Source organism: Spea bombifrons, chromosome 11 (assembly GCF_027358695.1).
Source record: "Spea bombifrons isolate aSpeBom1 chromosome 11, aSpeBom1.2.pri, whole genome shotgun sequence".
Taxonomy (NCBI): Eukaryota; Metazoa; Chordata; class Amphibia; order Anura; family Pelobatidae; genus Spea; species Spea bombifrons.
This window is the reverse complement of record NC_071097.1, coordinates 37,534,270-37,560,595: the sequence shown is the minus strand read 5'-3', so window position 1 is coordinate 37,560,595 and position 26,326 is coordinate 37,534,270. Positions and strand designations below refer to the sequence as shown.

The 26,326-nt window shown below is 46.8% G+C and overlaps 2 protein-coding genes and 1 long non-coding RNA gene across 3 annotated transcripts; 1 reads left to right on the top strand and 2 right to left on the bottom strand.

Annotated features, from left to right (window-relative positions):
- Nucleotides 1–690: 690 nt before the first annotated feature.
- On the bottom strand, nt 691–4,187 carry M6PR (mannose-6-phosphate receptor, cation dependent). The gene is made up of 7 exons (XM_053450340.1): nt 4,143–4,187; nt 3,184–3,336; nt 2,888–3,060; nt 2,606–2,715; nt 2,206–2,336; nt 1,318–1,444; nt 691–1,181 (listed from the first exon to the last, which is right to left on the bottom strand). Exons 2-7 carry the CDS (start codon nt 3,333–3,335, stop codon nt 1,059–1,061), a joined length of 816 nt encoding a protein of 271 aa, XP_053306315.1. The 5' UTR covers nt 3,336; nt 4,143–4,187; the 3' UTR covers nt 691–1,058.
- A 1,703-nt stretch (nt 4,188–5,890) lies between these two features.
- On the top strand, nt 5,891–6,221 carry LOC128468590 (uncharacterized). Its single transcript, XR_008345873.1, has 2 exons — nt 5,891–5,979; nt 6,175–6,221. It is a non-coding gene; the product is annotated as an uncharacterized LOC128468590 (long non-coding RNA).
- An 88-nt stretch (nt 6,222–6,309) lies between these two features.
- LOC128468335 (alpha-2-macroglobulin-like protein 1) lies at nt 6,310–25,772 on the bottom strand. The gene is made up of 35 exons (XM_053450022.1): nt 25,711–25,772; nt 25,254–25,437; nt 24,945–25,107; nt 24,594–24,646; nt 24,069–24,089; nt 20,173–20,326; nt 19,813–19,897; nt 19,231–19,351; nt 19,017–19,131; nt 18,491–18,609; nt 18,047–18,214; nt 17,663–17,893; nt 17,295–17,358; nt 16,428–16,573; nt 15,986–16,135; nt 15,382–15,564; nt 14,971–15,043; nt 14,528–14,684; nt 13,843–14,068; nt 13,419–13,545; nt 12,814–12,935; nt 12,221–12,272; nt 11,871–11,954; nt 11,583–11,759; nt 11,011–11,092; nt 10,710–10,866; nt 10,561–10,635; nt 10,068–10,230; nt 9,716–9,936; nt 9,287–9,499; nt 8,766–8,890; nt 8,105–8,195; nt 7,658–7,726; nt 7,211–7,313; nt 6,310–6,347 (listed from the first exon to the last, which is right to left on the bottom strand). Exons 1-35 carry the CDS (start codon nt 25,770–25,772, stop codon nt 6,310–6,312), a joined length of 4,374 nt encoding a protein of 1,457 aa, XP_053305997.1.
- Nucleotides 25,773–26,326: the final 554 nt, after the last annotated feature.

Genomic DNA, 26,326 nt, shown 5'->3' with positions numbered 1-26,326 from the left:
GGAGCACCCGGCATCAGAACGGAGCTCTGGAGCCGAGGATAACCCAGGAGCACCCGGTGAGGGCCAGGTTCATTTGGAAAGAAGACTGAGTGAGGATTACGGGTCTTTACGGACGCAGCGCTGGAGGATAACTCTCTCCTACAAATGCGTTAAGCAAACCATCACAGGCTATTTTTTAAGTTATTTAATCAATTTTTTGTACAAAACAAAATCCCAGAAACCCTCCAATAAACACTCAAAAAGAATAAACACCCAAAAGTAAGGAAACAAATCATAGATAAAGCAGTGACCTTGGTGGTGGAGAAAGTGGTGAGCGAAGCCTTTGGTTCGTATTTTACCCTCGTGTAGTGCAGTGGCCGTGGGGTATATTCCTTTTATTAAACTAAACCTCTGCGCACCCATAAACGTCATGTACTAAACGCGGGGCTTCCACTGTCTACCACGATATCATTTACTGTGGGTGGTGGGGGGGGGTTACACAAAGGCCCCAACATAAAGCCCCCTCTGGCACCGTTCAGACGTAGCAGCTGGAGGAGCGTGAAATGTGCCGCGCGGTGAGCCCAGCCTCATCCCTGGGAAGGTCATTAGCCTAAACTTTCCGGTTATTTATGCTAAAAGGGATAGAAAGACAAACTTCTACAAAAAACCCAAACTTAATTCTAAACCGGACGGCTCACGGCTGCTGGGCGTGGGTTAGGGGTTGCCGTTACACCAGCGGGGCAATAACTCCTGCCCAAAATCCGTCTCCAGGCGAGAGTCGCTCAGAGCGAACGAGGCCTACAAACAGCGCAAAGCACCTGCTTCTCCTTCACATCGGATCACAGCGCCAGGCGCCTGGTCCAGGAGTTACCGACGCTCATGGGGGCCACAGATGCACCGGAGCCGACTCATGCCAGCGGGAAGAGCGGGAGGCAGGGGCCCGTGGCTCTGCGGAGAAGCATCAGGAAAGGAGATACAAAGCCACAGGGAGAGGATGGATAGCTGGGGAGCGGGGGCAGGGGAGGCGCGCTTCTCCCATTTGCTAAGGTTGTAGGGGGTGACCTAGAGCTTGGACTCCATCACATCGGTAAAAGGTGGTCGTCCCTTTCTTCTGGCTCCTCTGCCAGCTGATCATCCCCGACGCCTCGGTACGCCGTGTCAGCCGACCGAGGACGCGAACGGCACACAAAGTCGCAACCGTCCTGCAAACAGAAAGAGGAGTCAGCGCAAGTCCATGCGCGGCGGCGGGAGACAGACTCGGGGGAACAGCAAGACTCACGGAGGAGCCGGAACACCCGGCAACTTTATCACGTTAATCATAAAAATCTAAATACTCACCGCCACCAAATTTCCAAATTCCTGCCAAAACGTGATATTCGGAAACTGCTCCATTCCTTTGGCGCCGACCACAAAGCGTTGGTAGACGAAACCACCGATGAGATAAAGCGCGACCAAGACGGCAAACCTGGAAGGGCGCAGAACATTAAACGGCGTGCTGAAGAATTATTTGTCTCATGGGCTCCAATATACAAACAGAAGGGAATATTTCTTAACGAGGGTGACGTTTACAATAGAGGTCACAACAACCCCTTACAGGGTGTTACGCATAATGTTTACAATTTAGGAAAAGGTAGTGGCTGTATGGAACTGCCTTCCATCCAAGGCAACAAATTCCATCCAGAGGCAGCTACTTTATAAGGGTTTGTGGAACCAATAAGATCTAACAGACGGAGCGTACAAATCAGTAATTAGAGCCATGGGTGAGCCTCGGGTATCGGTGTTATGAGTAAACAGAGTCCGGGGTTATACAAACGGACGACCAAAGCGGATTCTGTATTAACAGCGAAACGGGGCGGCCACCAAAACAATCCCTCAGCGCAGCCCTAAAGACGTCTAATACGGAATGTTAAAAAATACGAGTTAAATATTTTATAATCAGAATTCGGAACATTCCAAACGCGTTTCCACTCAGGCGATGAGGACGGCGATGAGGACGGCGACGAGCGCTGCCACTGGAGACACGTGACACACGGCACGTATTTAAACGATTGCGGTATTTGCACAACGTCTATTAAACGCACCAAAACCAACACTTGGGATTGCGACAGAGATCAAAGCAGAGGCTTCGGTATGAACGGAGCTCCGGGTACCGGGGCAAATCCCTCCCGTCTGTTACCCCGCATCTAATCGTCGTATAAAGCCCCGTACGTCACACGTGTCACTCACACGATGAGCAGAATGGATCCCGCGCTGAGATGGCTCTCCTCGGGAGGGCAGGCCACGCTGCTGTCCATCTCAAACAGGTAGAAGCACTCGGTGGACTTGCTTCGCTCTTCTTTAATCACCATGAATCCGTCCTGCAGAAGGAGGAGAGAAGCAGGTAAGTATATCGCCCTCCAACACTGGCAGCCGGCAGCACGGGGGGGAATAGTATCTGCCACGTATCATTCCAAGTAACCTTCAATTCTATCCGACTACGGGCAGAGGTGTTTTCTGGACTAAGTCTGGGCTAGCGGGAACGGCTCCAGTGCTGCATTACCGGGGGAGACCTGGGCAATCAGCCTCTCGGGCAATCAGCGCTCTGTAATCATCCGTGTTTAGAGAGCCCCGCAGAACCCACACTCACCGCTAACGTGTTCTTGGTGCAGGATATCATAATCATGGCGGTTCTGGGTTCGCTGCCGCAATGGCTGTCATACTTATCCCCGCCTCTGTAGGACAGTAATATCCAATCAGCTGTGGAGGAACAGAATTGATGCTTTAATACTCTGCGAGGACTTTAAACGGGGATTTAAACACAAATCACAAAGCTCGAGGCCCCCGTGTGATTTTACACCATCGCTCCCCAAATACTGACACATAAACCTATGTGCTGGATACGGCGCGGATACGCCCCCCAGAGTCTTACATCCGCTGATGACGTGGGTCTCGTTGATGCGGCCGATCACAGATGAATCTTTGGAGTTGACTTTTGTTTGCAGAAGCCCCTCGTTTGTGCTGGTGTTGTTGGTGATGACTCGGCCGCACACCACAAACGTGTAGACGTAGGTGTCTGAGCCCTCCTCAACCTTCGCCTCGAACCTGGGAGGGAGAAGAAGAGAATGAAGGATTTCCCCTCGGACTCCATGAACGTCAGCCGAGGAGCCGATAACCCCCCCATTAGTGAATAAACCCCAGCATTCCGCTCAGGTGGTCCCTCCTCACCTTTTGTTCTTCAGGGGCGCCAGCTTTGCCAGGATGGCAACGTCCACGTCAGATTTCTTCTCGCCTCCAACCAACACGCAGTCGTCAACGATCTGCCCGCTAACCGCGACCAACAGCCCCGCGAGGCAAACGTACCAAACGACGGAGGCCATCCTGCAGAGACGAGCGAGAAAAGTTTTACCCTCAAAACAGGCGGAGGAGGGCGCGGAGGAGGGGGTGCGGAGGAGGGCGCGGAGGAGGGGGTGCGGAGGAGGGCGCGGAGACCAGATAAAAAATACTTTCTAAATGCGCAGGATATTTAGAAAGTTTAAGTTTGTATCAGTTTTTATTTCTTCATTAAGCTGGAAATGCAGATTTTCCGGAGACCTCGATCCTGAAGGCAGATTCCTTCGAATAAATACGAGGGGGGGCGCGTGGCGAGGGGGCTGAACCGGCAACCACCGGGTTCCTTCCTGCGACACGGAGGCCACAGAACACGGCGGGCGAGAAGAGGAAGTGAAATAAACCGCCCGTGGCGGAAACGTCCGCTCCACGAAGCCAATGCTTTGTAGAATAACTCACATCACGCACATAAACTGCCCCCCCCGCAGCCTCTCCTCCCCGTCTCATTAACGCCTTTAAGAAGATTAAGCATCGAGGCTGATGGCGAAGACTTTCAGAATGACAGCGAAGCTCACACTTTCCACACGGCCGCCCCAGAAAGCCTGGAATGGGTTTACAGACACCCCCCCAAGCCTCGGCGGGAAGGGGATCCTCTGTAAGCACTAATAATTAAAACCAACATTCACCGATCTCGCACTCACACCTGGAGAAACAATAAAGGGTTAACCGGCGGCCGGAGGTAACATATAAAGCGTGATCCTAGTGGAAAGTCTGAAAAGTGGTCTTATTACCGTAGCAACCAAACAGCTTTGGTAAAGCCCCCTATCCCTCCCATGTCTGCCTGAACTTTGCATTACCTGCTCTGCTGTCTCCCCGCGCTGGGATTCTGTGTCTGGAACCGGAAATTCTGTCCACCCAAAAAATGTGCCCCAAATCGGTGCAAAGCGTGCCCCAAATCGGTGCAAAGCGTGCCCCAAATCGGTGCAAAGCGTGCAAACTGGTGCAAGATGCCTCCGCTAACTAAATGCGTGCAAAACCCACAGTCTGTTCCTGGAAATGGATTATTTCAGCTAATTAACCCCTGCATGTCAGCCAGCCACACACCACTTCCCAGCGCATTAACCCTTTCAGAACCCCCTGCCTGCCCTGTTGTGACCCTTTCTGCAGCTAATGGCGACTCTCACAGGCCTGAAACCGCAAACTCTGCTAACCCAACCAGTCTGTCCAGAGCCTCACTCTGCCATGATCCACCCCTGTCACTTCTGCTTAGGCTTCAGTAAGAGCCGGAAGACGGAAGTGAACCGGAAGCGGAGCCCTTTCGCCTGGTTCAGGTCTCCATTCAGCGACAAGCTAGCCCTCCACTCCAATCCCGCCCACCGCTCTCTTCCGGCAGTCACGAGACATGCGGTCACATGCGGCATCGTATGACAACCCGCGCGGCTCAGCGAATAGCAGATAGCGGGGCGTGGTTATTGATGTGACGCCCGCATGCGCGCACGGGACGCCGGGAATTGTAGTTTATGGGGCAGCGCTTCCTGGCGGTCCTTGGGATGTGTGTCTGGGGAAGGGCTGTAAACGGGGACCCCGTATTGTAACTGAATGGGGCGTTAATCTGAGATTAATTTCTAATTATTATTAAATATAACAATAAGTATAATAATGGTTAATTAGGGTTTCCGCTGCTAGCGTTAATTAATCATCAGAAATCTGCAGCGGGGGTTAATTAATTATTTTCGCTGACTTTAAGAATAAAATGGAATCCTGGGGGAGATGCTGGATGGGGTGAAAATATTATTCGGGAAACAATCCTAAAAACCAACAAATGCCCCACATATCATTATATACCCGCCATGTGTCTCTGTTTAGTTTGTCCAGTCCCTCTTTTGGGACCCAAATACCCGATGCCCCCTCTGTCCTCCCCCTATACCCCTCTGTCCTCCCCTGATGCCCCGGGACCAGTTCCTGGGGTATTATGGTGGGAGTGAGACCCAGGGTTAAAGGGATCGGGTGGGGGGTTAGTCTTCCTCCTCCGCTATGGAGTGGTCTTCATCCTGCGACAGTCTGGGACAATGATCTGTCCCCTACACCTTCTGGGTTTGAAAGCTAGTTTGAGTGGGAGTGGGAGTGTGAGTGGCGGGTGTGTTGGTGAGTGTGTGACTCAACTCTCCTCAGTTTTCTTTATTCTGTCTTTCTTCACAATCCATCTTTCTCCTTTCCTTTTGTCTTTCTTGTCCATCTCCTCTCGTTCCTCCTTTCTCTTATCTCCCTCTTCTCTCTCGCTCTCTTTTTTTCTCTCGTCTCCCTCTCTCCTTCCACTCATTTTCATTTTTTTGTCTCCTTTCTCTTTAATGAAAAATGTGAAAACCTTTTTGTTTTTGTCAAGTATCACCCCCAACCACACCCAAACCCCGCCCAAACCACACCCTGACCACACCCAAACCACTCCCTGGCTACACCCAAACCACTCCCTCTCACCGCTCTTTCTCCAGGGATTGGTATTTAGCCGCACCCCTCCCCCTCCTAAATAATAAGTAAGTAAATCTTTACATGAAATCCAAAAAGCACACAAGGATTTATTGTTTATTTCAAAGGATTAATACGACAAAAGAACAAATTCTGGTGAATTTCAGTAATTTGAAGCGACGAAGGAGGAGACCCGCGGGGGGGGGGAGACGACGACTTTTATGCATTTTGGTAAGGAATGTTTTTGTGCCGAGTTGACGGATTTTGCCAGATGTTGGGATTTATACCTCGTTTTGACTTTTTCTTGCTATTTTGTGTTGGAGTAAGGAATGTCGATCTATTGTATTATTTCAGTAAAAAATCACCATTTTGTTGTATGTTGTTTAAAATATTTATATTCATTTTGTTAATTATTGTATTGGCAAGTAACCAAAAATAAGAAGAAAGCAAGAAATGCCGGCCTCGTCGAAAAACACGTGGAAAAAAACATAAAAATGGAGGAATTGAGAATTAACGAGGATAATGGCGGAGGTGAGTCTTGGCTGAGGAGCTGACGCTCGCTCACTGCTCGGGCAGGTTATACGCAGCGAGAGCTTCTACTGCAAAAAGAATAAAGAAGGTCAGGATTTGGGACGTAGAATTCTCTTGGCTTTCTTCGGTTATCTAAACTTTTAAAGAACTAATGATATTGGCTGTTTATTTGTATTTATTGATTGATTTGTATTTTTTTGTATTTATTGACTGATTTGTAGTTATTGATTTATATTTATTGATTGATTTGTTGTTATTTGTAGTTATTGATTGATTTGTATTCATTGATTTATATTTATTGATTGTTTTGTATTTGTATTTATTTATATTGATTGATTTGTAGTTATTTGTATTAATTGATTGATTTGTATTTATTGATTGATTTGTATTTATTGATTGATTTGTTGTTATTTGTATTCATTGTTTGATTTGTATTTATTGATTGATTTGTATTCATTAATTTATATTGATTGATTTGTATTTTTTTGTATTTATTGATTGATTTGTAGTTATTGATTTCTATTTATTGATTGATTTGTATTTTTTTGTATTTATTGACTGATTTGTAGTTATTGATTTATATTTATTGATTGATTTGTTGTTTTTTGTAGTTATTGATTGATTTGTATTCATTGATTTATATTTATTGATTGTTTTGTATTTGTATTTATTGATTGATTTTTGGTTATTTGTATTCATTGATTGATTTGTATTCATTGATTTGTATTTATTGATTGATTTGTAGTTATTGATTTGTATTTATTGATTTTGTATTTATTGATTGATTTGTAGTTATTGATTTGTATTTATTGATTTTGTATTTATTGATTGATTTGTAGTTATTGATTTCTAGTAATGTATTTGTATTTATTTCTTTATTCCGCTTTTCGCCCGCCGCGCGCTTCACCCTATACCTTACCTATGGCCTTACCTGGTTCGTAGTAGTCATAAACCTTCACCAGCCGGGAGCCCAAATTCTCCACCGGGATGTCTTGTGTGAACGAGAGGGAGAAGCACTCTACTTCGTGTGACAGCTGCACAAAAAAGAGACGGCAGAAAGTGAGAGGACGGAGGAAACGGGGAGAAGAAGGTCGCGGCTCTCATTCTTTCGCAGTCGGTAAGAAGTTACCCAGATTATTTCCAGCTGACTTTATAGACATAAATTGGCTAAAAATGGGCAAATCTTATCCTCCTAATCTCTTTATTTCACTTTTTCCTCTGTCTCTCCATCTTTCTTTCTTCTGTTTTCTCTATATTTCTCCCTCTTTATCTCTGCCCCTCCCTCTCTCTTCCCCTCTATCTCTCTCTTTCTCCCTCTTTGTCTCTCCCTCTTCCTCTCTCTCTCTCTCTCTCTCTCTCTCTCCCTCCTCTCTCTCACCTCTGTGACGTAAATGACAACTTTATCCACATTGGTTTCGATTTTTTTCACCAAACTGCGCATCTCCAGCTTAAAACAAAAAAATATATATTCCAGCTGTGCAGTTTATGTAAGAAAATTCATTGATTTACATAATTCCCCCAAATATCAGTGCACACTCCTCAGTCTCATAAACATGATACCGGCCGCTGTATGCTGCATTTACCCCCCAGGACAGGGTATCTTTCTGTGGCTTTCCTGCTTGGAGCTCCTGTGGGGCAGTTGGTTTTACCGCGGAGGCTGGTCGGCGGCTGTGATACGAATTCATTTCCCTAAACTTTGTAACCTGTTCGTGTTTTTGCGCGATGTGATGTTGCAGTGTGGTTGTACACATCGCTATCTGTGTGTGTCGCTGTGCGGGGTATTTCTGAACTGCCCCTCTCTCTGATACCCCCTTCGCACTGTTACCTGTGTGACGCTTTCTGCGTCTGCGCTATACCCCGAGAGCAGTTCTACCTCGATCACGATCATGTCGGTTACCTGACGGGATCCGGTGTACCTGGAAGGCACAGAAACAACAACCTGAGCTCCGGGCTTGAACGGGTTAACCGGAGCTTAGAGCGGCAGACAGGATTTAAGAGAAATGCGTATCAGGGAACGGCGGCTCCTTGGTCTTATCTCAGGATGTTGCTGATGAGCGCGCCGAGACGTCCTCGTCCAACCCCATTCCAGCAAAACTTCTACAAACAATCGGTTTATTTCCCCCTTAATTCTGGAAGACGATTGGTGGTTATTAAGTATCAGTCGAGTTCACTGGTTACAGCCCCCCATAACTAACTGCCCCGAGACAGCTCTGGATCTGCCCCTTTTTCCTGCCAATCAGTCGTTGGTCTCGTCTTAGATTCAGGAGCCGTATGTCTACCCCATGCATGTTTAATACCCTCACGGTATTACCCTCTACCACCTCTGCTGGGAGGCTGTTCCACTTATGTACTACCCCCTCCGTTCCACCTAATCCTCTGACCCTCTAGTTTTAGATTGACCTCTCATGTAATTCTTCTCCCAGAGGCAGGTCGGGTTTAAGGATGAGGGCCAGGTTAATGGATAGCAGAGGCGTCTGCTGACTTACTGAGCGCAAACATTAAGGCTGAAACAAGACGCGCTTGGCTCTTGGCATTCGTCTGCGCTCGGCTCCAGCCGGATGCCAAACGGCGGATTTGTGTCGGCCGGATGAACGTTGTACGTCAGCGCTGTCTGCCGGAACACAAGATTTATCAATGTGCGTTATATGAGCTGCAAAACGCTATCCCTCCCCAGCTCTGTAAAAGCGTTACCACCGAGGCGCAGACAAGCTACCCCATCACAGCACACGCCTGCCTACAGCCCCATGTATAGGGGCAACAAGGTCTGTATATATATATGGGAGTGACTAAGTGCAGCTACGTCCCGTTACTGCCCCCTTTATATCACATTTGCCCTCCCACTGAAGTGTAAAGTCCCTCTACGTCTCTACAGAAGATCTTTTTGGAATAGTCCTTCCTAAACTCACATATTACAGACCTACCTGTCACCCTTGGCCAACATTGTTTAGTTCTTTACATCTAGGTGGACACAACCTTTGACCTTGGCCAAGACCTTGTAGCTCCTTACCTGTAGGTGGACGCAGCCTTCACCCTTCGCCAACACCGTGTAGTTCCCGGGCACATTCTGAAGAGGTTTCCTCTGTAGTAGGAGCTTATTGGAATCATCCACCCAGAACTGGTGGAACGTATGATCTCCAGTTACTGTTACCTCCACACCTACGTTCCCAGTAGATGTCAGCTCAGCATAACGACAAAAGGCTTGAAGGGCCACCACTGTGTCCTACAAGGATCCAAGACAGAGTCATGGAGGACAAGTATCATCAACGGCAGACATTTTGGGGCCTCCCATTACTCTATAACGGAGAGATCTTTATATGACCAATGGAGTGCAATACAGATTGTCTTCTGCCAGAGAATGCTGACCAGAAAACTGGACTAAAACCACAGTTTTTAACCTAAAATTGGTCCATACCTTCGGAACCAGTAGCCTCCTCACCTGTATGCTGGTAAACCCCCCGTGCGAGTTCTGCTGTTTGCTTGTCCACGACACTATCTGTGAAGCGTAGCTGATGTCCTCATTGGTTTGGTTCTCCCCTGAGAGGTGGGCAAGAGTGACATACGATGCTAATTCCACCTCAAAAGAACTTGGCTTGGAAGATGATGATGATGACGCGTTTGCTGCGATCGTTGGTTTCACGGCCCAGTAGATCTGTCCACCTGGAAGACACAGGAATGAAAACGCTTTCCATGAATCCGTGTGAGGCCGTGTGACGTTGTGAATCTCCTTAAGATGCCAACGCTGTGAAGTCCTAGTCTGTGGAGTTCTATCAAATCTATCAGAGCAGCACCTTTGTGGACGGCCTTCTTGTGCAATTCTTTCAGGAGACCATCTCTTATCGGATAATCCCCAGACAGGGTGAAGGTGTAGGCCAGAAGAGCCTGCGTATAGGTGGCATCAACCTGTGACAGCGAGCTGCGCAGGCACCGCAGGGCGTTCTGCATCATCTCGTCCTAGAAGACAGGTAGCGAGGGTAAGCGGTGTCTCAGGCTGATGTTCTGCACATCGCTAGCTACGGGCAGGGAGCCGGAGGGGCCGGACTTTAGAGATTGGTATCTAGGAATCGAGTTGTAAAAGAAAACAGTTGGGGAGGAATAAACCATGATGGGCTTGCGCGGGAAGGGCAGGTGGTGGGTAAGAAGATTTAGGGGAAGGGAACCTGCCACGGCCTTAAAGCTCACAATACACAACGTGAAGGCACTGGAGATAGAGGGATCTGTCAGGGTTGGGACGACACATGGGGGAAAAAATAGGCTGTCAGGTGAGAAGGTTGGAGGTTTTACCTCTTTAGGCCACTGAATCTCCAACAGGGCTGCGGTGACATACGCAGAAAGCGAGATTTCATCATCAACACCCCCCTGAAATCAGCAAAATTAAATAAATTATTCCTTTGTGTCTGCCCAGTTTACAGAGGATCTGGCCCCGGACTCGCCTTTAGAGACGCCGTGAAGAGTTTGCCTCTGCCTGTGAAGCACCCGCTCGGCAGCTGGTTTTCTTTAAGCCAGCCGGCGATGTCACGAAGGTGTTTTTCTTCCACGAACATATAACGGGAAGACGCGTAAAAAATCTTCAGCACAAAGGCACTCAGCCTGGTGGAAGAGGAGTGAGGATGGAGGTTCGTCAGGGTCAAACCTCAAGACTTCTGATCTTACACCAGAAACAAGGCCTCAGATGGCTCAATCCTGTAGAGACGCGGCGGGGACGCTCTGTGGTTCCACCACGACCTGACTTACCACGTGTTCCCATCTTCGTCTCTGTCCCCAAAAGCACTGAACGAACCGTCCGCTCTCTTATAATTCAATTCCCGCTGGTAACCTGGAACAGACAAGCAGCCGCTGAGACACGGAGCCGCTGTCCCTCAGGGGTATTTCTTCACGGCAGGATTTGTGGATTATTTATCTCCCCCGCAGATCGTTGGCCGGATACTTTCCTCAGACCGATCATCGATATGTGAACACATCATAGGGCACCTACTGGCCGCACACCACCGGGTTCCTTCTGACCACACATCGCTGGTGCTTACTGGCCACGCTTCACTCTACATCTACTGCCTACATATCACTGGGCACCTTCTTGCCCCCCATCGCTGGTCACCTACCGGCCACACATCACGCGGTATCTTCTGGCCACACGTCACTGAGAACCTTCTGGCCACACGTTATTGTTACCTACTGTCCACACATCACCCTTCTAACCCTTCGATCTATGTTGATCGAGATGAAGACCAAAAGCCAGAGGGTATAAAAAATGTCTTCATGGATAGAACGGACCTCCTGCTGCGCAGGTCTCACCGGCTCCTACTCACCGTGCCGCATGTAGCCTTCAGCTCGGGCTCTGAGGGATTCGGACAGGCGGTTTGTTCTTTCTAAGTATTGCATCAGGTATACGTTAGGGGCAAATCGTAACATGTTCTGCTCCCCACAACCGTACGGGAGATCGATGAGGTGCTCAATACCCTCAAGAGCTGTTCCCAAGAGGTCTCCTGCATGGACAATGAAGATGACCACAAACTCACAAAGTATCGGAAGATAACACGGCACACGTGAATCACATGTATGCGGATGTACACAGGACGCTGTCTCACAACTCTTACCCGCTACAGACATTTCCGCTTTTGCAGAGCCCGGCACGACGTCGAGGGGTAAACTGATGGAGATGATCTCAGAAGACAAGTTTCCTGAATAGAAGCAAAATAGAAAGTTACTTTGCATTTTCTATCGTAAAAAAATACTTTGTGTCAAATCGCAGTATTTGCATCCTTTTCATCTTATTAGTTCATTACTGTGGCTGCCAAAATGTAGGAAACACAGATGAAGAAGAGACCCCTGAGGTCCCGAAAGCTTATGAGACATTTTACTTTAAGATCCTCTACTTTAGAATAATCTGTATGAAGCTTTTTATTTCCCAGCCAACCAATGATAACACAGATAAATGATACGTTACCCTGGGTACATATCATGACATTCTGCGAGGTTTCCACCGGCATTCCTTCCGACTGGCCGTGGAAAAGAAACAGGGAAAGATCAAAAAACTTTAGTTACAAATAAGTTTTAAATCCCCCCGGAATTATTTTCAGCTAAACAAATTATTTAAATCAAATGAAAAATAATCCCAAGTGCGTTATCTTATGTTTATCAATGTTGAACCATGCTTTTAATTTACTACCCGGAATTCCTGCTGCAGAGCTTTGGATCGTCTGCAAAAAGACAAATCTTTTGCAATATGACTAACAAAAATAATAAAAATCCCAGCACCGACCCCCGAGGGGCAAAAGGCCTCTGAATGTACCCCATTAACCCCAACCTTCTGCCTCCTTTCACTCAGCAATCGCCTTATCCATTGAACTATTTACCATCCAAACCCAAACCCTGCAGATGCCAGATGCCTTACTCAATATCTACTGCCCTTCCCTGGGGTATTATTTCTTACTGTCCAGATAGGTGATATCTATTGCCCCTGCCTGGGCTATTATTTTAGTTACCTATATATATATATTGTCTTGGGTACATTTTTTTATGTTAGGTATCTGTGTTTACCTTAACAATGAGCATTTTGGTTAACGTGTCTGATAGTCCATTATCCGACACCATTGCTTTCTGTCCGGCACACACCTCCTCCGTATCGACTGCTTCTGCGCCCACTACAACCTGAACGGAACCTTCAGAAACAAATGTTTCTTCTACAAACCGTTCATTGTATTACAGACAGACAACGGGGAGTTAAACTGTATAATTAATAGCTATTGAATTACCCGGGTAAATATACAAATGTGTCATTGTATCGGGGTAAAGGGGGGGCACACGCATGTAAATCAGCCGTAATATGATGACAAAGGTTGTCTTTGTCATGTATGATTTTCACTTTATATCAAGGGGATTTGGACACACTTTGGGCTAGTTTAGCTTAATTGAATCTTATTGTTTAATTATTTTGATCTTTCTTGGCGGCTTTTGATCTGCTTTTATACAAGAAGTCCGCAGAATGCCCAGGCCGCGAATTCACGATCTAAAGTCAGTGTATTGCACGTGATCTGTAGAAAAAGGACTTGAAGAAGGTCCATAGAACCAGCAGCCCAGGGTGGGGTGGTATTTCCAAAAATGCCTGAAATAAATAACCCCGTGCTCCGCGGAGGATAAGTTACCCTGCTGCACGGCTCTGACGTCCCAGCGAAACACTTGGGCCTCGTCCGGGGACAGACACCGAGTATACCTGCAGCCTGGACACGGCGTCACCTCCAGCTCCAGAGAGCTCTTCAGCGTGGCTTTTATCTGCGGGTTACAGAGGAGACGTCACCGCGGGTAGCGAGATAAGCAATGTGACAATTATCTATCTGTCTATCCGTCTATCTGTCTATCCGTCTATCTATCCAACCATCTATCTATCTACCATCTATTAATCATCTCCATCCATCCATCCATCCATCTATCTATCCATCTATCTAGCTATCATCTACCATCTATCAATCATCTCTATCCATCTACCTATCCGTCTATCTCTCTATCTATCTATCATTATCTATCCATCTATCCGAATACGCTCTAGAATTATCTTTGTGGTTGCGTCACCATCACTGTATCATTCAGGTAGTTGAACACCGAGGCTCTGAGACTGAATTCTTCTCCTCGGACCACGGAATACGGGGCGGACAAAGTGATGAAGAAAGGCTGAGAGGCTACAAGCGAGGCTGTGGGTGCAAGTCCAAGACCCTCATCCCCCACGCAAAACATTGTGGCCTTCCACTCGCTGATGGAGTCTGGGGTCGTTATGTCAAGAACAGCCTCTCCGGAGGACCTGGGTAACAAAGAGTTACAGAAGCAGATGCAACAAAATAGCAAATAACCACTAATAGCTTGAAGAGGAGGACATGACGGCCTGGTGGACCGGGTGTAGTGGTTTAGATGGAGGTTCATGAGATGTTATTATATGGATGTCAGAGCGGCTGGAGTGTCGCTGGGAGATGATTGGGGGTAACGGTGTAGCTATAAGGTGTTGTGGTTCAGCAGGGAGATGACTGGGTGTTGTGGGGTAGCTGATTGATGATTGGGGGTCTTTAGTGGTTTAGCTGGTAGATGATTGGGTGAAGTGGTGTAGCTGGTTGATTGGGGTTTTTAGTAGTAGTAGTTGATGATTGAGTGTCATGGTGTAGCGTAATGTTTTTTTGATTGGGGTGTTGTAGCTGGGAGTTGATTGGATAAAGTTTATTGGGTGAAGTGACGTAACCTTTAACCTTATAACGCTTGCTTTACTTACTTTATAGGCACGAGGCTCCACAGCCATGTCTCTGGAAACTGTCTCCGGATTTTCTTTGTGGCCTCGGCCAGTGTAACCGTTACCTGATATGAAAAATCCTTTGGTTCGTCCACCAGAGATATCGCTGGGGAGGCAAAGATGTCACCGACGGGAAGGTCTGCACGTTAGTAAATCACAAAGAAAATGGTATATTTATCAGTTAAAATGACCGGACATCGCCACATTTTAACCAATACGCCCCATTCTTTGCTACGGAAGGCTGATACTACCAAAAAAAATCCCTTCCGGGTGAGCCGCCATCGAAACATGAGCTTTCCAGCAGACACAATGTACCTGCAATGCGCCAATGAAGAGGACGTGCGACACATTGTATCTTTGTGAATATAAAATATACGCTCCGGCCAGCCGGCCCCGGCCCCGTACGCCCCAAAAACAACACTCACCACTGAACTGAAACAAACGGCATTCGTGCGGCTTCTTCACGATGGCGTTCGTAAGAATCTTTAAGCCCAGCTTCTAAATAAACAACCGAAGCAAAGTGATGAAATCAAACATATTTACATGAAAAACATCGACCTCTCACCCCGCATGGAGTTATCACACAGGACATTAACGTGGATTCATGTGCCGGATGAGAGGCTGGCTGATCCAGTAGCTTCCCAGAATCACATTAACAGCTCCTCATCCGAAATAGAACGCTTGTGACAGCGGCCGCTGGTTCCTTATAACCACATAGTCTTCCTCCTGGGACCCCCTCTGGCCAGAATCATCTATTATCAGGTTTCTTCGTTTTTAGAGACGATTGGCTGTTTTTTATCATTGGGGATCCATGGCGTTTACAGGTAAGATCTCACCTTGATGAGCGTGAACGCGTCGGGGGGGCTAGCTTGAGGCATATCGAAGAACCGCTTTCTCCGCCGAAGGTTTTGAAGGGATCGTTTAAAGAATTTGGGGTGAGGCTTCCAGCAGACGGGGTCTTCTTCCTGAACCCGGTATGGGTATCCGTATCGACTCCTCTGCGCGATTAGATCGTAAATCTAGGATGCAGAGAGAAAAGATGAGCGTCGAAGTCATCTTTCACACACACATGGCACCCAACATAGCACCCAGCGTGAGGGTGACTGCTTGATGGTCACATGGTGGCACCGGTGTCAGGGGAGTTGTCCGTACATGGGCAGTTCCCTGGGCAGGTGAGTTACCGTGCGGTCTCTGCTAAGTGGGTGTTAGAAAGCCCTGTCTGTGCTTTTGGTGGAGTCGGGTGGGAGGTCGGCACCAGGAACCGTTTACTTAAAGACCACCCTGAATGGAGAGACCCTCCTCCATTATACCCGCTACTGCAGTAAAGAGCGTCAGAAGGAACGCGAGGATGGAAAGTGTTCATTTATTTGTAGTTGGAATTCCTGGTTACCCGCGGAGGGCGTGAGGGGCAACGCGTTGTGACAGAGATATCAGACTCACAGCGTCCCCAGAAATCTCAGCTTCGGGTCTCGTGAAAAGGACACCATCGTCTACAGCCCTGACTGCGCAGAGAGACCCCGGGGACGCCTGCAGACGCAGAGAGACGTTGGACCCCGGAGACGCCTCGTCCCGCGAGAACTCCAGGCTGACCTGAGAATACACGGAGAAAAACGTCCCCATTACCTGGAAGTGGTCCTTACAGCCCATCCGACAAAAAATAATGCCCTCTGGCCAAAGTTTCTGTAAATCCCAATGGAGTTTGGATCGGTTTCTGCCCTGCCGACCGTCTTGATGCGGGGCAATTAAACACTTAAGCATTTGGCTGAGTGTCAGCAGTTGCATCTGCCCCTCGAGTTAATGATGGCCGGCAGCAGTGGAGTCTTCTCCTCGAGTTAGAGGCTGCAGTTATTGTGGAGTTAGCGAATCAGAGGGACGCCCTGACCTGGTTATTAAAGCATTTTTCCACTGGAAGGCGCTCGGTGTCAGCGGATACTCGACCGTTATCCAGTATGGTATAAACCAGGACGTAGGCCTGAGGCGCAATATCAGCGGTGACCTTCAGAGGGAGCTCTATGGTGCCCGTCCGTGCTGTTTATTGGGGGGAAAAATAACCGATTTAAAATAAAATAAATTCCTCAAAATCCAGTAATTTGAGGCAGTTCTACGGAAAATAAAGTGGGGGTCTGGTCACTCCTCACAAACCTTTATTTTACTAAGGATTTTACTCCTCACAAACCTTTTACTAAGGATTTTGTATTCAGGTACCCAATGAAGAAAATGAACAATGTTTTATGTGGAGTCCTGCTGTCTCCCCATCATTAGGAAGTGAAAATGCTTCCAGATAGCATAAAATGGTAATTACTAATAAATACAAGTATTGTAAATGATTCTTATACTTGGTACGCTTGGAAAATATGCTGTCAATTCCTAACGCAACTTGCTGGACCTATAAATCGGAGCCTTAGGCTGAGGGAAGTAATTTCCTGGCGCATACTTCAGGAGGAAGTGCTCGTGTGTTTCAGGCTGAGCTAAAATCGAAGGGGAAACTAGGACTTGTCAGGGGGTAAAGATATTCTGAATAGAGTCACCTGTGTTCAAGCAGGGATTCCAGCTGTGATATAGCAGGGAGAAAAGCACCAATCGGGAAGCTCAGATATCATTAAATCAGAGGAGAATATGAAGGAGTCGGCTTCAGACTGTGTGACCCCAGATACAGAGATCTACCCATTTGCCCTGAGACCCTGAGATTGGGGTAAAAACCTTAAGAATCCAACTAGGGTGGGGTAATGAGGATGGAGTAAAAAATTACCCGAGTTCCGGCTGGCGTTGATCCCCAGTTTCCCGTCCAAAACAAGGTTCCCTTTTGCCACCACCTTAAAAAAACAAAAACAAAGAATATGGCGGCCGGAGAGCATCATGCGGAGTCTGTTAGGGAGACATGTTGTTTGACATCATTTAAAGAGAGGAGCCTGAACCCGTGCGCAGCCCGGCAAAGGCGGCCCCGGAGGACAAGCTGAGTCAAGTCAGCATCCCAAAAATGTGTGCCCCGCTGCTGACTGATGCATGGTCTTGGTCAAAAAACTTGACAGAATCCATGACTGGAACCCTTGGACACACGAAGACGTCCACATTGATTTTAACCAGAGAGACCCACAGACAGAAGAACCTGAAATGTACCGTATATCGCAGCTCCACGTGGTCTTGTTGACCCATCAGTTCGCTGCCCCGTATGATGTAATCGATTTCTATCGGATGCACCTGGTTACAAGACAGGGGCCGCTCCACCGGCTGGATTTTTAAGAAGCTCCTAGTGACCTCGCTGAACGGCCGGAGGACGATCTGTGAGTCCACATAGAGAGGGTTCAGCTCTCCGTAGACGTATTCCGGCTTTTCCTTCATGTACGAAGCCTGAAAGAAACGTCAACTGAAGAGCGGTTCGAGACGCAGCCGCAGTAATCATTTGGTTTTTATTAAGTTAATTTGTAGGGAGATATTGTAGACTCCTTGAAAACTTCAATGCTCCTCGGTGTCTGTAAATCCCGTAGGCCGCGGGAAGCTCACCGTCAGGATGACCGGATGTCCGTTCCAAAGCTTGGTGTCCAAGGTGAAGCAGGCTTGGCCGTGTTCGTCTGTCTCGTACGTGCGCTCTTTTTCCGCTCCGTTATACTCCTCCTTCAGATACAAACTTTTAGACTTCATGGGGGATCCGTCGGGGCCCTCCAGCCGTATCTGGGAAGGAATATGAAACTGGAAAACCCGCATCTCAACGGCATCTCCAGTAGTCTGATGTAGAATCCTAAGGGGTTTCATTAACCATAGAAATTTTAGACAGGGATGTGGAGGTTGTCATGATGACCACATCAATGCGTATAGATTTTTAGGGTATTACCGTAGAAGTTTGTTCTTTGAGAATCCCTTTTAATGACACTGAATGACGTCCGAGGGCCGATGAAATACAATGTAATTCCCATTCATTTACTTTGGAGCTTCGCGGGTTCTACTCACCTTCCCCTTGTACCGAAGTCCGGGTTTATAATAAGAATCTGATATTTCAAGCTCGTCGATTGTCACTTTGGCGATCGTCCCGGTGAAACGGCAGCTGTTTGTGACGTTAATCTGTATTCCTGGACGGGATCAACAGAGAGTTAAAGTTTTATGTGTATGGCCAGAGACGGTGTCACAAAAATAATGACGGGCTCGTTGGATGAATATACCGAGATCTCACCACAAAACTCATCATCTAAAACCCTTTATGTGATAAAATGAGCTTCTCGTTCTGCAGCATTGACATGGTGAGGATGATGATGATGATGACGTGAATGTTTCTTGTTCATCACAAGAACAAGAGGTCTCTAAATCCAGGTGTTACCAGATCACAATGACCTGGAGAAGTTGACGGGTGAGAGAGGGCGAAGAATAAGGATGGAAAACATGTCCTCCTCAGAAGCAGATGCAAAGTGACCCTTTGGTTTGTGTAGCTTGTGAAAATGGCAGCCACCACCGCCTGCGTGCCTGCGCATAACTCTCCTACCTGTTCCGTCTTCCTCCAGAGATGCTTCAGCCTCAAACTTCATTTCGTAATCATAGGACCTCGGCTGATATGAGGCAACCATCACTTCCAGGTCTAGGCAGCCTGTCCTGTTCGTCTGAAGGAGAGAATAATTCTCCGTTATTGGGTGACAACGATCCTTGGATGTCTGAGGTTTGTAGCGTTTATAGTGAACGCCATCGACAAGAGTTCCTACCCTTCCTCTGTGAGTTATACATAAATCCTTGGGGCGTCTGTCTGGGTACCAGTAATACTTCACAACTCTGCGGCACAGACTGGCATACACCGTACCCCGAACTGGCTTCCCAATGGTGTATCTGGTGAATAGAGGGGTAAAACTACTAAAGGAAGAGTGAAACAGGAAGAAAGAATGAATGAAAAACGAGGAAGGGAGGAAGGAATGAATGAAGGGAGAATGAAGGAACGGAGGGCTACAGATTAGTGAAAGAAGAGTCAGAAGGAAGGAAAATTGTAAGGAAGGAAGGGCGAGAGAGGAATTACAACAACAAGGAAGGAATAGAGAGATAGAGGAAGGAGCAAAGAAGGTAGAAACTCTGTGAGAAGAAGGAAAGCAAGACGAGTGGAGGAGAGGAGGGAAGGAATGAAGCTGGGGGTAAACAGTAAAGGAAAAGTGTGAGGGAAGGAACACCGAGGTAAGGGAAGATAGAAGAAAAGAAGGAAGGGATGGATAAAAATCAGTGATGAAAACGGTGTGAAGGAAGGAAGGGTGAGAGAGAAGGAAGTCTCTCCTCAGTGACTCAGGTTGTGGTTGCGTTACCTGCCACATATTTTGAATTGAATTGTTTCATCCAAAATAGTAACTGCCGGGGGTAAGAGGATCGCAACTTCAAAGGCCGGCAGCTCTGGAGGCAGAGGATACGGGTTAGACGGGAAACGGGAATTCTCATATAAAACTTTATAACAGCTAAAATATCTACAACGTACAAAATATTGCCTTAAAACATAAAGTCTTTTTATGCTTTGATGACAAATTTGTAAAAGTAGGAAATTAAAAGCAAAAATGAAAGTGAAAAAAGGAGATCACTCATTGGTCGAAGTATCTCACGGAGATATAACTTGCTGTTCATTCTCACAATTTCATTCATGCTTCTTCTGGACGAGTCGGATCTCGGCTCACCGTATTCAGCCACGTGGAATGACTGCCGGCCGCCGGGCGATTTGATTGTATAAATTCCCAGCGGGGATTCTGAATCCAAGGAATAAGACAAGTCGATGATCCCTCGGCGAGGGATGAGGTTCACCCACTGGCCGATACGGTTTCCATGGGGATCCTTAGGAGAGAAACAAATGAATGAACATAAAAAAAACATCAGAATCACCAAAAAAACACCAAAAACCATGAAAAAACAGTGAAGAACATAACACGAAAAGTGATCAACTGAGAAGTGACTTTATCACCCTAGTAGCCGATGAAATCATCCTGATTATTATAGAACTGTTCACTATTGGCTGCTGAGGAGATAAACCGTTTTTTATACATAACCATGATGAGTCCCCATTGTGGGGCTTGTGGGAAACAATAGAATGCCCCAGTCAGGGTTATATTACTGTATACAGCGCGGGGGGTTATATTACTGTATACAGCGCTGGGGGGTTATATTACTGTATACAGCACTGGGGGTTATTACTGTATACAGTGCTGGGGGTTATTACTGTATACAGCGCTGGGGGTTATATTACTGTATACAGCGCTGGGGGGTTATATTACTGTATACAGCGCTGGGGGTTATTACTGTATACAGTGCTGGGGGTTATTACTGTATACAGTACTGGGGGTTATATTACTGTATATAGTGCTGGGGGTTATATTACTGTATACAGCGCTGGGGGGTTATATTACTGTATACAGCGCTGGGGGGTTATATTACTGTATATAGTGCTGGGGGTTATATTACTGTATACAGCGCTGGGGGGGTTATATTACTGTATACAGCGCTGGGGTTATATTACTGTATACAGCGCTGGGGGGTATATTACTGTATACAGCGCTGGGGGTTATATTACTGTATACAGCGCTGGGGGGTTATGTTACTGTATACAGCGCTGGGGGTTATATTACTGTATACAGCGCTGGGGCGTTATATTACTGTATACAGAGCTGGGGGTTATATTACTGTATACAGCAGTGGGGGTTATATTACTGTATACAGCACTGGGGGGTTATATTACTGTATACAGTGCTGGGGGGTTATATTACTGTATACAGCGCTGGGGGGTTTTATTACTGTATACAGCGCTGGGGGGTATATTACTGTATACAGCGCTGGGGGGTTATATTACTGTATACAGCGCTGGGGGTTATTACTGTATACAGTGCTTGGGGTTATTACTGTATACAGTGCTGGGGGTATATTACTGTATACAGCGCTGGGGGTTATATTACTGTATACAGCGCTGGGGGTTATATTACTGTATACAGCGCTGGGGGGTATATTAATGTATACAGCGCTGGGGGTTATATTACTGTATACAGCGCTGGGGGTTATATTACTGTATACAGCGCTGGGGTTTATTACTGTATACAGCACTGGGGGGTATATTACTGTATACAGCACTGGGGGGTATATTACTGTATACAGCACTGGGGGGTATATTACTGTATACAGCGCTGGGGGTTATATTACTGTATACAGCGCTGGGGGGTTATATTACTGTATACAGCGCTGGGGGGTATATTACTGTATACAGCACTGGGGGGTATATTACTGTATACAGCACTGGGGGGTATATTACTGTATACAGCGCTGGGGGTTATATTACTGTATACAGCGCTGGGGGTTATGTTACTGTATACAGCGCTGGGGGTTATATTACTGTATACAGCACTGGGGGGTATATTACTGTATACAGCGCTGGGGGTTATATTACTGTATACAGCGCTGGGGTTATATTACTGTATACAGCGCTGGGGGGTATATTACTGTATACAGCGCTGGGGGTTATATTACTGTATACAGCGCTGGGGGTTATTACTGTATACAGCGCTGGGGGTTATATTACTGTATACATCGCTGGGGGTTATATTACTGTATACAGCGCTGGGGGGTTATATTACTGTATACAGCGCTGGGGGGTTATATTACTGTATACAGCGATGGGGGGGTTATATTACTGTATACAGCGCTGGGGTTATATTACTGTATACAGCGCTGGGGGTTATATTACTGTATACAGCGCTGGGGTTATATTACTGTATACAGCGCTGGGGGTTATATTACTGTATACAGTGCTGGGGGTTATATTACTGTATACAGCGCTGGGGGGTTATATTACTGTATACAGCGCTGGGGGTTATATTACTGTATACAGTGCTGGGGGGGTTATATTACTGTATACAGCGCTGGGGGTTATATTACTGTATACAGTGCTGGGGGGGTTATATTACTGTATACAGTGCTGGGGGGGTTATATTACTGTATACAGCGCTGGGGGTTATATTACTGTATACAGCGCTGGGGGTTATATTACTGTATACAGCGCTGGGGTTATATTACTGTATACAGCGCTGGGGGTTATATTACTGTATACAGCGCTGGGGTTATATTACTGTATACAGCGCTGGGGGTTATATTACTGTATACAGTGCTGGGGGGTTATATTACTGTATACAGCGCTGGGGGGTTATATTACTGTATACAGCACTGGGGGGTTATATTACTGTATACAGCGCTGCGGGGTTATATTACTGTATACAGCGCTGGGGGTTATATTACTGTATACAGTGCTGGGGGTTATATTACTGTATACAGCGCTGGGGGTTATATCACTGTATACAGTGCTGGGCGTTATATTACTGTGTGCAGCGCTGGGGGTTATATTACTGTATACAGCGCTGGGGGTTATATTACTGTATACAGTGCTGGGGGTTATATTACTGTATACAGCGCTGGGGGTTATATTACTGTATACAGCGCTGGGGTTATATTACTGTATACAGCGCTGGGGGTTATATTACTGTATACAGCGCTGGGGGGGTTATATTACTGTATACAGCGCTGGGGGTTATATTACTGTATACAGCGCTGGGGGGTATATTACTGTATACAGTGCTGGGGGTTATATTACTGTATATAGCACTGGGGGGTTATATTACTGTATACAGTGCTGGGGGGTTATATTACTGTATACAGCGCTGGGGGGGTTATATTACTGTATACAGCGCTGGGGGTTATATTACTGTATACAGCGCTGGGGGGGTTATATTACTGTATACAGTGCTGGGGGTTATATTACTGTATACAGCGCTGGGGGTTATATTACTGTATACAGCGCTGGGGGTTATATTACTGTATACAGCACTGGGGGGTTATATTACTGTATACAGCGCTGGGGGGTTATATTACTGTATACAGCGCTGGGGGTTATATTACTGTATACAGCGCTGGGGGTTATATTACTGTATACAGCGCTGGGGGTTATATTACTGTATACAGCGCTGGGGGTTATATTACTGTATACAGTGCTGGGGGTTATATTACTGTATATAGCACTGGGGGTTATATTACTGTATACAGCGCTGGGGGTTATATTACTGTATACATCACTGGGGTTATATTACTGTATACAGCGCTGGGGGTTATATTACTGTATACAGCGCTGGGGGGTTATATTACTGTATACAGCACTGGGGGTTATATTACTGTATACAGCGCTGGGGGTTATATTACTGTATACAGTGCTGGGGGGTTATATTACTGTATACAGCACTGGGGGTTATATTACTGTATACAGTGCTGGGGGTTATATTACTGTATACAGCGCTGGGGGTTATATTACTGTATACAGTGCTGGGGGTTATATTACTGTATACAGTGCTGGGGGGGTTATATTACTGTATACAGCGCTGGGGGTTATATTACCCCCCCGTTACATTGTTTCTGGTGTTTCAGGAAAATATAAATAGTCTCTTTAGTGAATCCCCAGCGAGTCCTGATTGACAGGCGGGGTGTAGAGAGGGTTTTTATGGCGTCAGTCTTGTTTCCATCACACATAAAAGACGCGGCGTCGATTTACCTGCAACTCCACGAGTGGGAACTGCGAAGAGAAGCAGAAGACGTGGATCAGACGGAATCTCGCATTAAATAACGGCAAATAATAGCAGAATTTCATGAATTTCAATAAACTCGACGCGCATCACATAAATCCCAACATTGTCCATTTATCTGGAGGCTCCCCGTATCCCGTCGTAAAAGATAGCGGATTAACCCGCGCATGTCTGCACGGCAGCATTTGGTAAACAAGGCACCGAGCCAGAGCAAAATATTTAAGAAATTAATAAACGGCGTCCCCAGCCTGCATATTCGGCCACTTAATGCCCCAAATCCATAAGGCTTTGCCTTTTACCCTTTGTACAGCGGGGGCATCTGGCTAGGAGGCACTTTTGTGTTTACTGCCCTAAGCAGCAGAACGTATCTTCCTCGTGCCAAACGATACGCACAACATAGAAAAAAATCTGTGGATGGAATTTCAAAAAAACAACAACATTGTAGCAGGAATTTGTCTCCTTCCTGCGCGAAACAACCTGAGGGCTCCACTCACTGTGTCTTCCACAGCGTGGAAATCGCGATCGACGGTCAGGATCCGGAAATTCACTGCGAGAGGAAGCAGAAAGATTGCAAATAATCGGGAAAATCCACTCGCTTTAACCTACGGAATGCTATGGCGCGAAATGAAACAATAAATAATAATAATAATTCTGTGGTGTCTTGGGAGACGACTTAAGGGAGAAAGGGTTAAATATTGCGGTTTGAAGACTTTGGATACCATTTCTATCATTTTTTATGTTCCAGTCTATACCGGCGCAGGGAATCGATCGTCTCCTTTGCCCGCCGCGTTTATTCTCCAAGAGCTATCTGGACCGGACACCCGAAGGCACCAAGTTCCTCTCACCGTCCTGGCCGGGTTTGTAAATATGTTTATCCGTCTGAATGACGGTCGCTGAGCCCACGTTGCGTATGAGGATGTTTTTGCTCTCCGAGACGTGAGTCGACGACCCCATAAGAGAGATGTGAATCGACGCAACTTCTTCCTGGCCATCCGCTGGCGGAGGGACCTACAGCGAGATAACAATCAGAGAAGCAACGAAAGAACCCCAAATTTACAAAAATACCGTAAAATGAGAAAGAATCGCAGAGCGCGTACGAACTGAATCGGGACGAGGATAGGAAGGAAGGATATTTTAACGTATGGGCTGAATACCTGGAAGGAGACGCAGTGGAACAGCTTAGCACCGGACACGCGCTGCTGGTACAGGGTGGTGTCCCGGTCCACCGTCTGAAGAGTGATGGTGACCAACAGGTCCTCTTGGGCACCGACCACATCTACACACGCTTTCTCCACGGAGGGATAATGGACCTCGGCTGGAACCAGCAGCAGGTAATACCTGTAAAGACACATTGGGGCTTTTTAATTATTTCTATAATTTTCTCGCACTTTGTCTCTCTCTCGCTGGTGCCGGCTGAGGATTCATCTTCTTAACTCCTCTGTCTCCCAGTTAACGGGGGATCTTCTCTGTGGGACCCTGGTTAATGGAACCATCTGCTCATCCTCGTTGACCACAAATACTTCCAAGATAATGCTTTCGATGAGGTTCCCTTCTATAAGAACAATTGTTGGATTCAGTGTCTTTCCACCCAAATACAGGAGCAGATCTTACACTGGGGATTGTCCAAGGCTGGGGGAGACCACGATGCTGATGAGAAGGAGATGGCTCCACATCTTGTCAGACGGACGAGTGAATGAATGAGTCCTGGAGATGGCCGCGTTTTGCTCCAAAGCCGGGCTAATTCTGGATTCTTGGCTATTCTCTTTGTCCTCGTGTTCCGAGATGTTATTTGATCTCCATTCTCCCTTTCTGTAAGTCTATAAAGCTGTCCAAGTGTTTGTTCTCCTTTCTGGTTGTCCTTAATCAGTTTACGTGGCTTTTCCCACCCCATATAAACCCTTCTTTTTTTTTATTTCCTTGGTCGCTCCACCCATGTTCTCCGCTCCTTAATCGCTGCCAACTTTGTAGCGATCTGGATTAATTACCGAAGGTCGCACCGGCCCAATAATGAGTGACGCACAATATGTCTTAACATACAGAGAAACCAGACCCTGCCGGCAGATCGGCCCCCGGCGGCCCCTGTCTAGTCCCTGTCTAGTCCCTCGTTTCTCCTGCTGTAAAGACTCAAACCTCAGTCATGAAATTTCAAGATCATTTCTGTAATAAATTTATTTTTAGCTTTTCTTAGATTTGTTTTGGCAAAACCCGGAAACATTTTAGCTTTGAT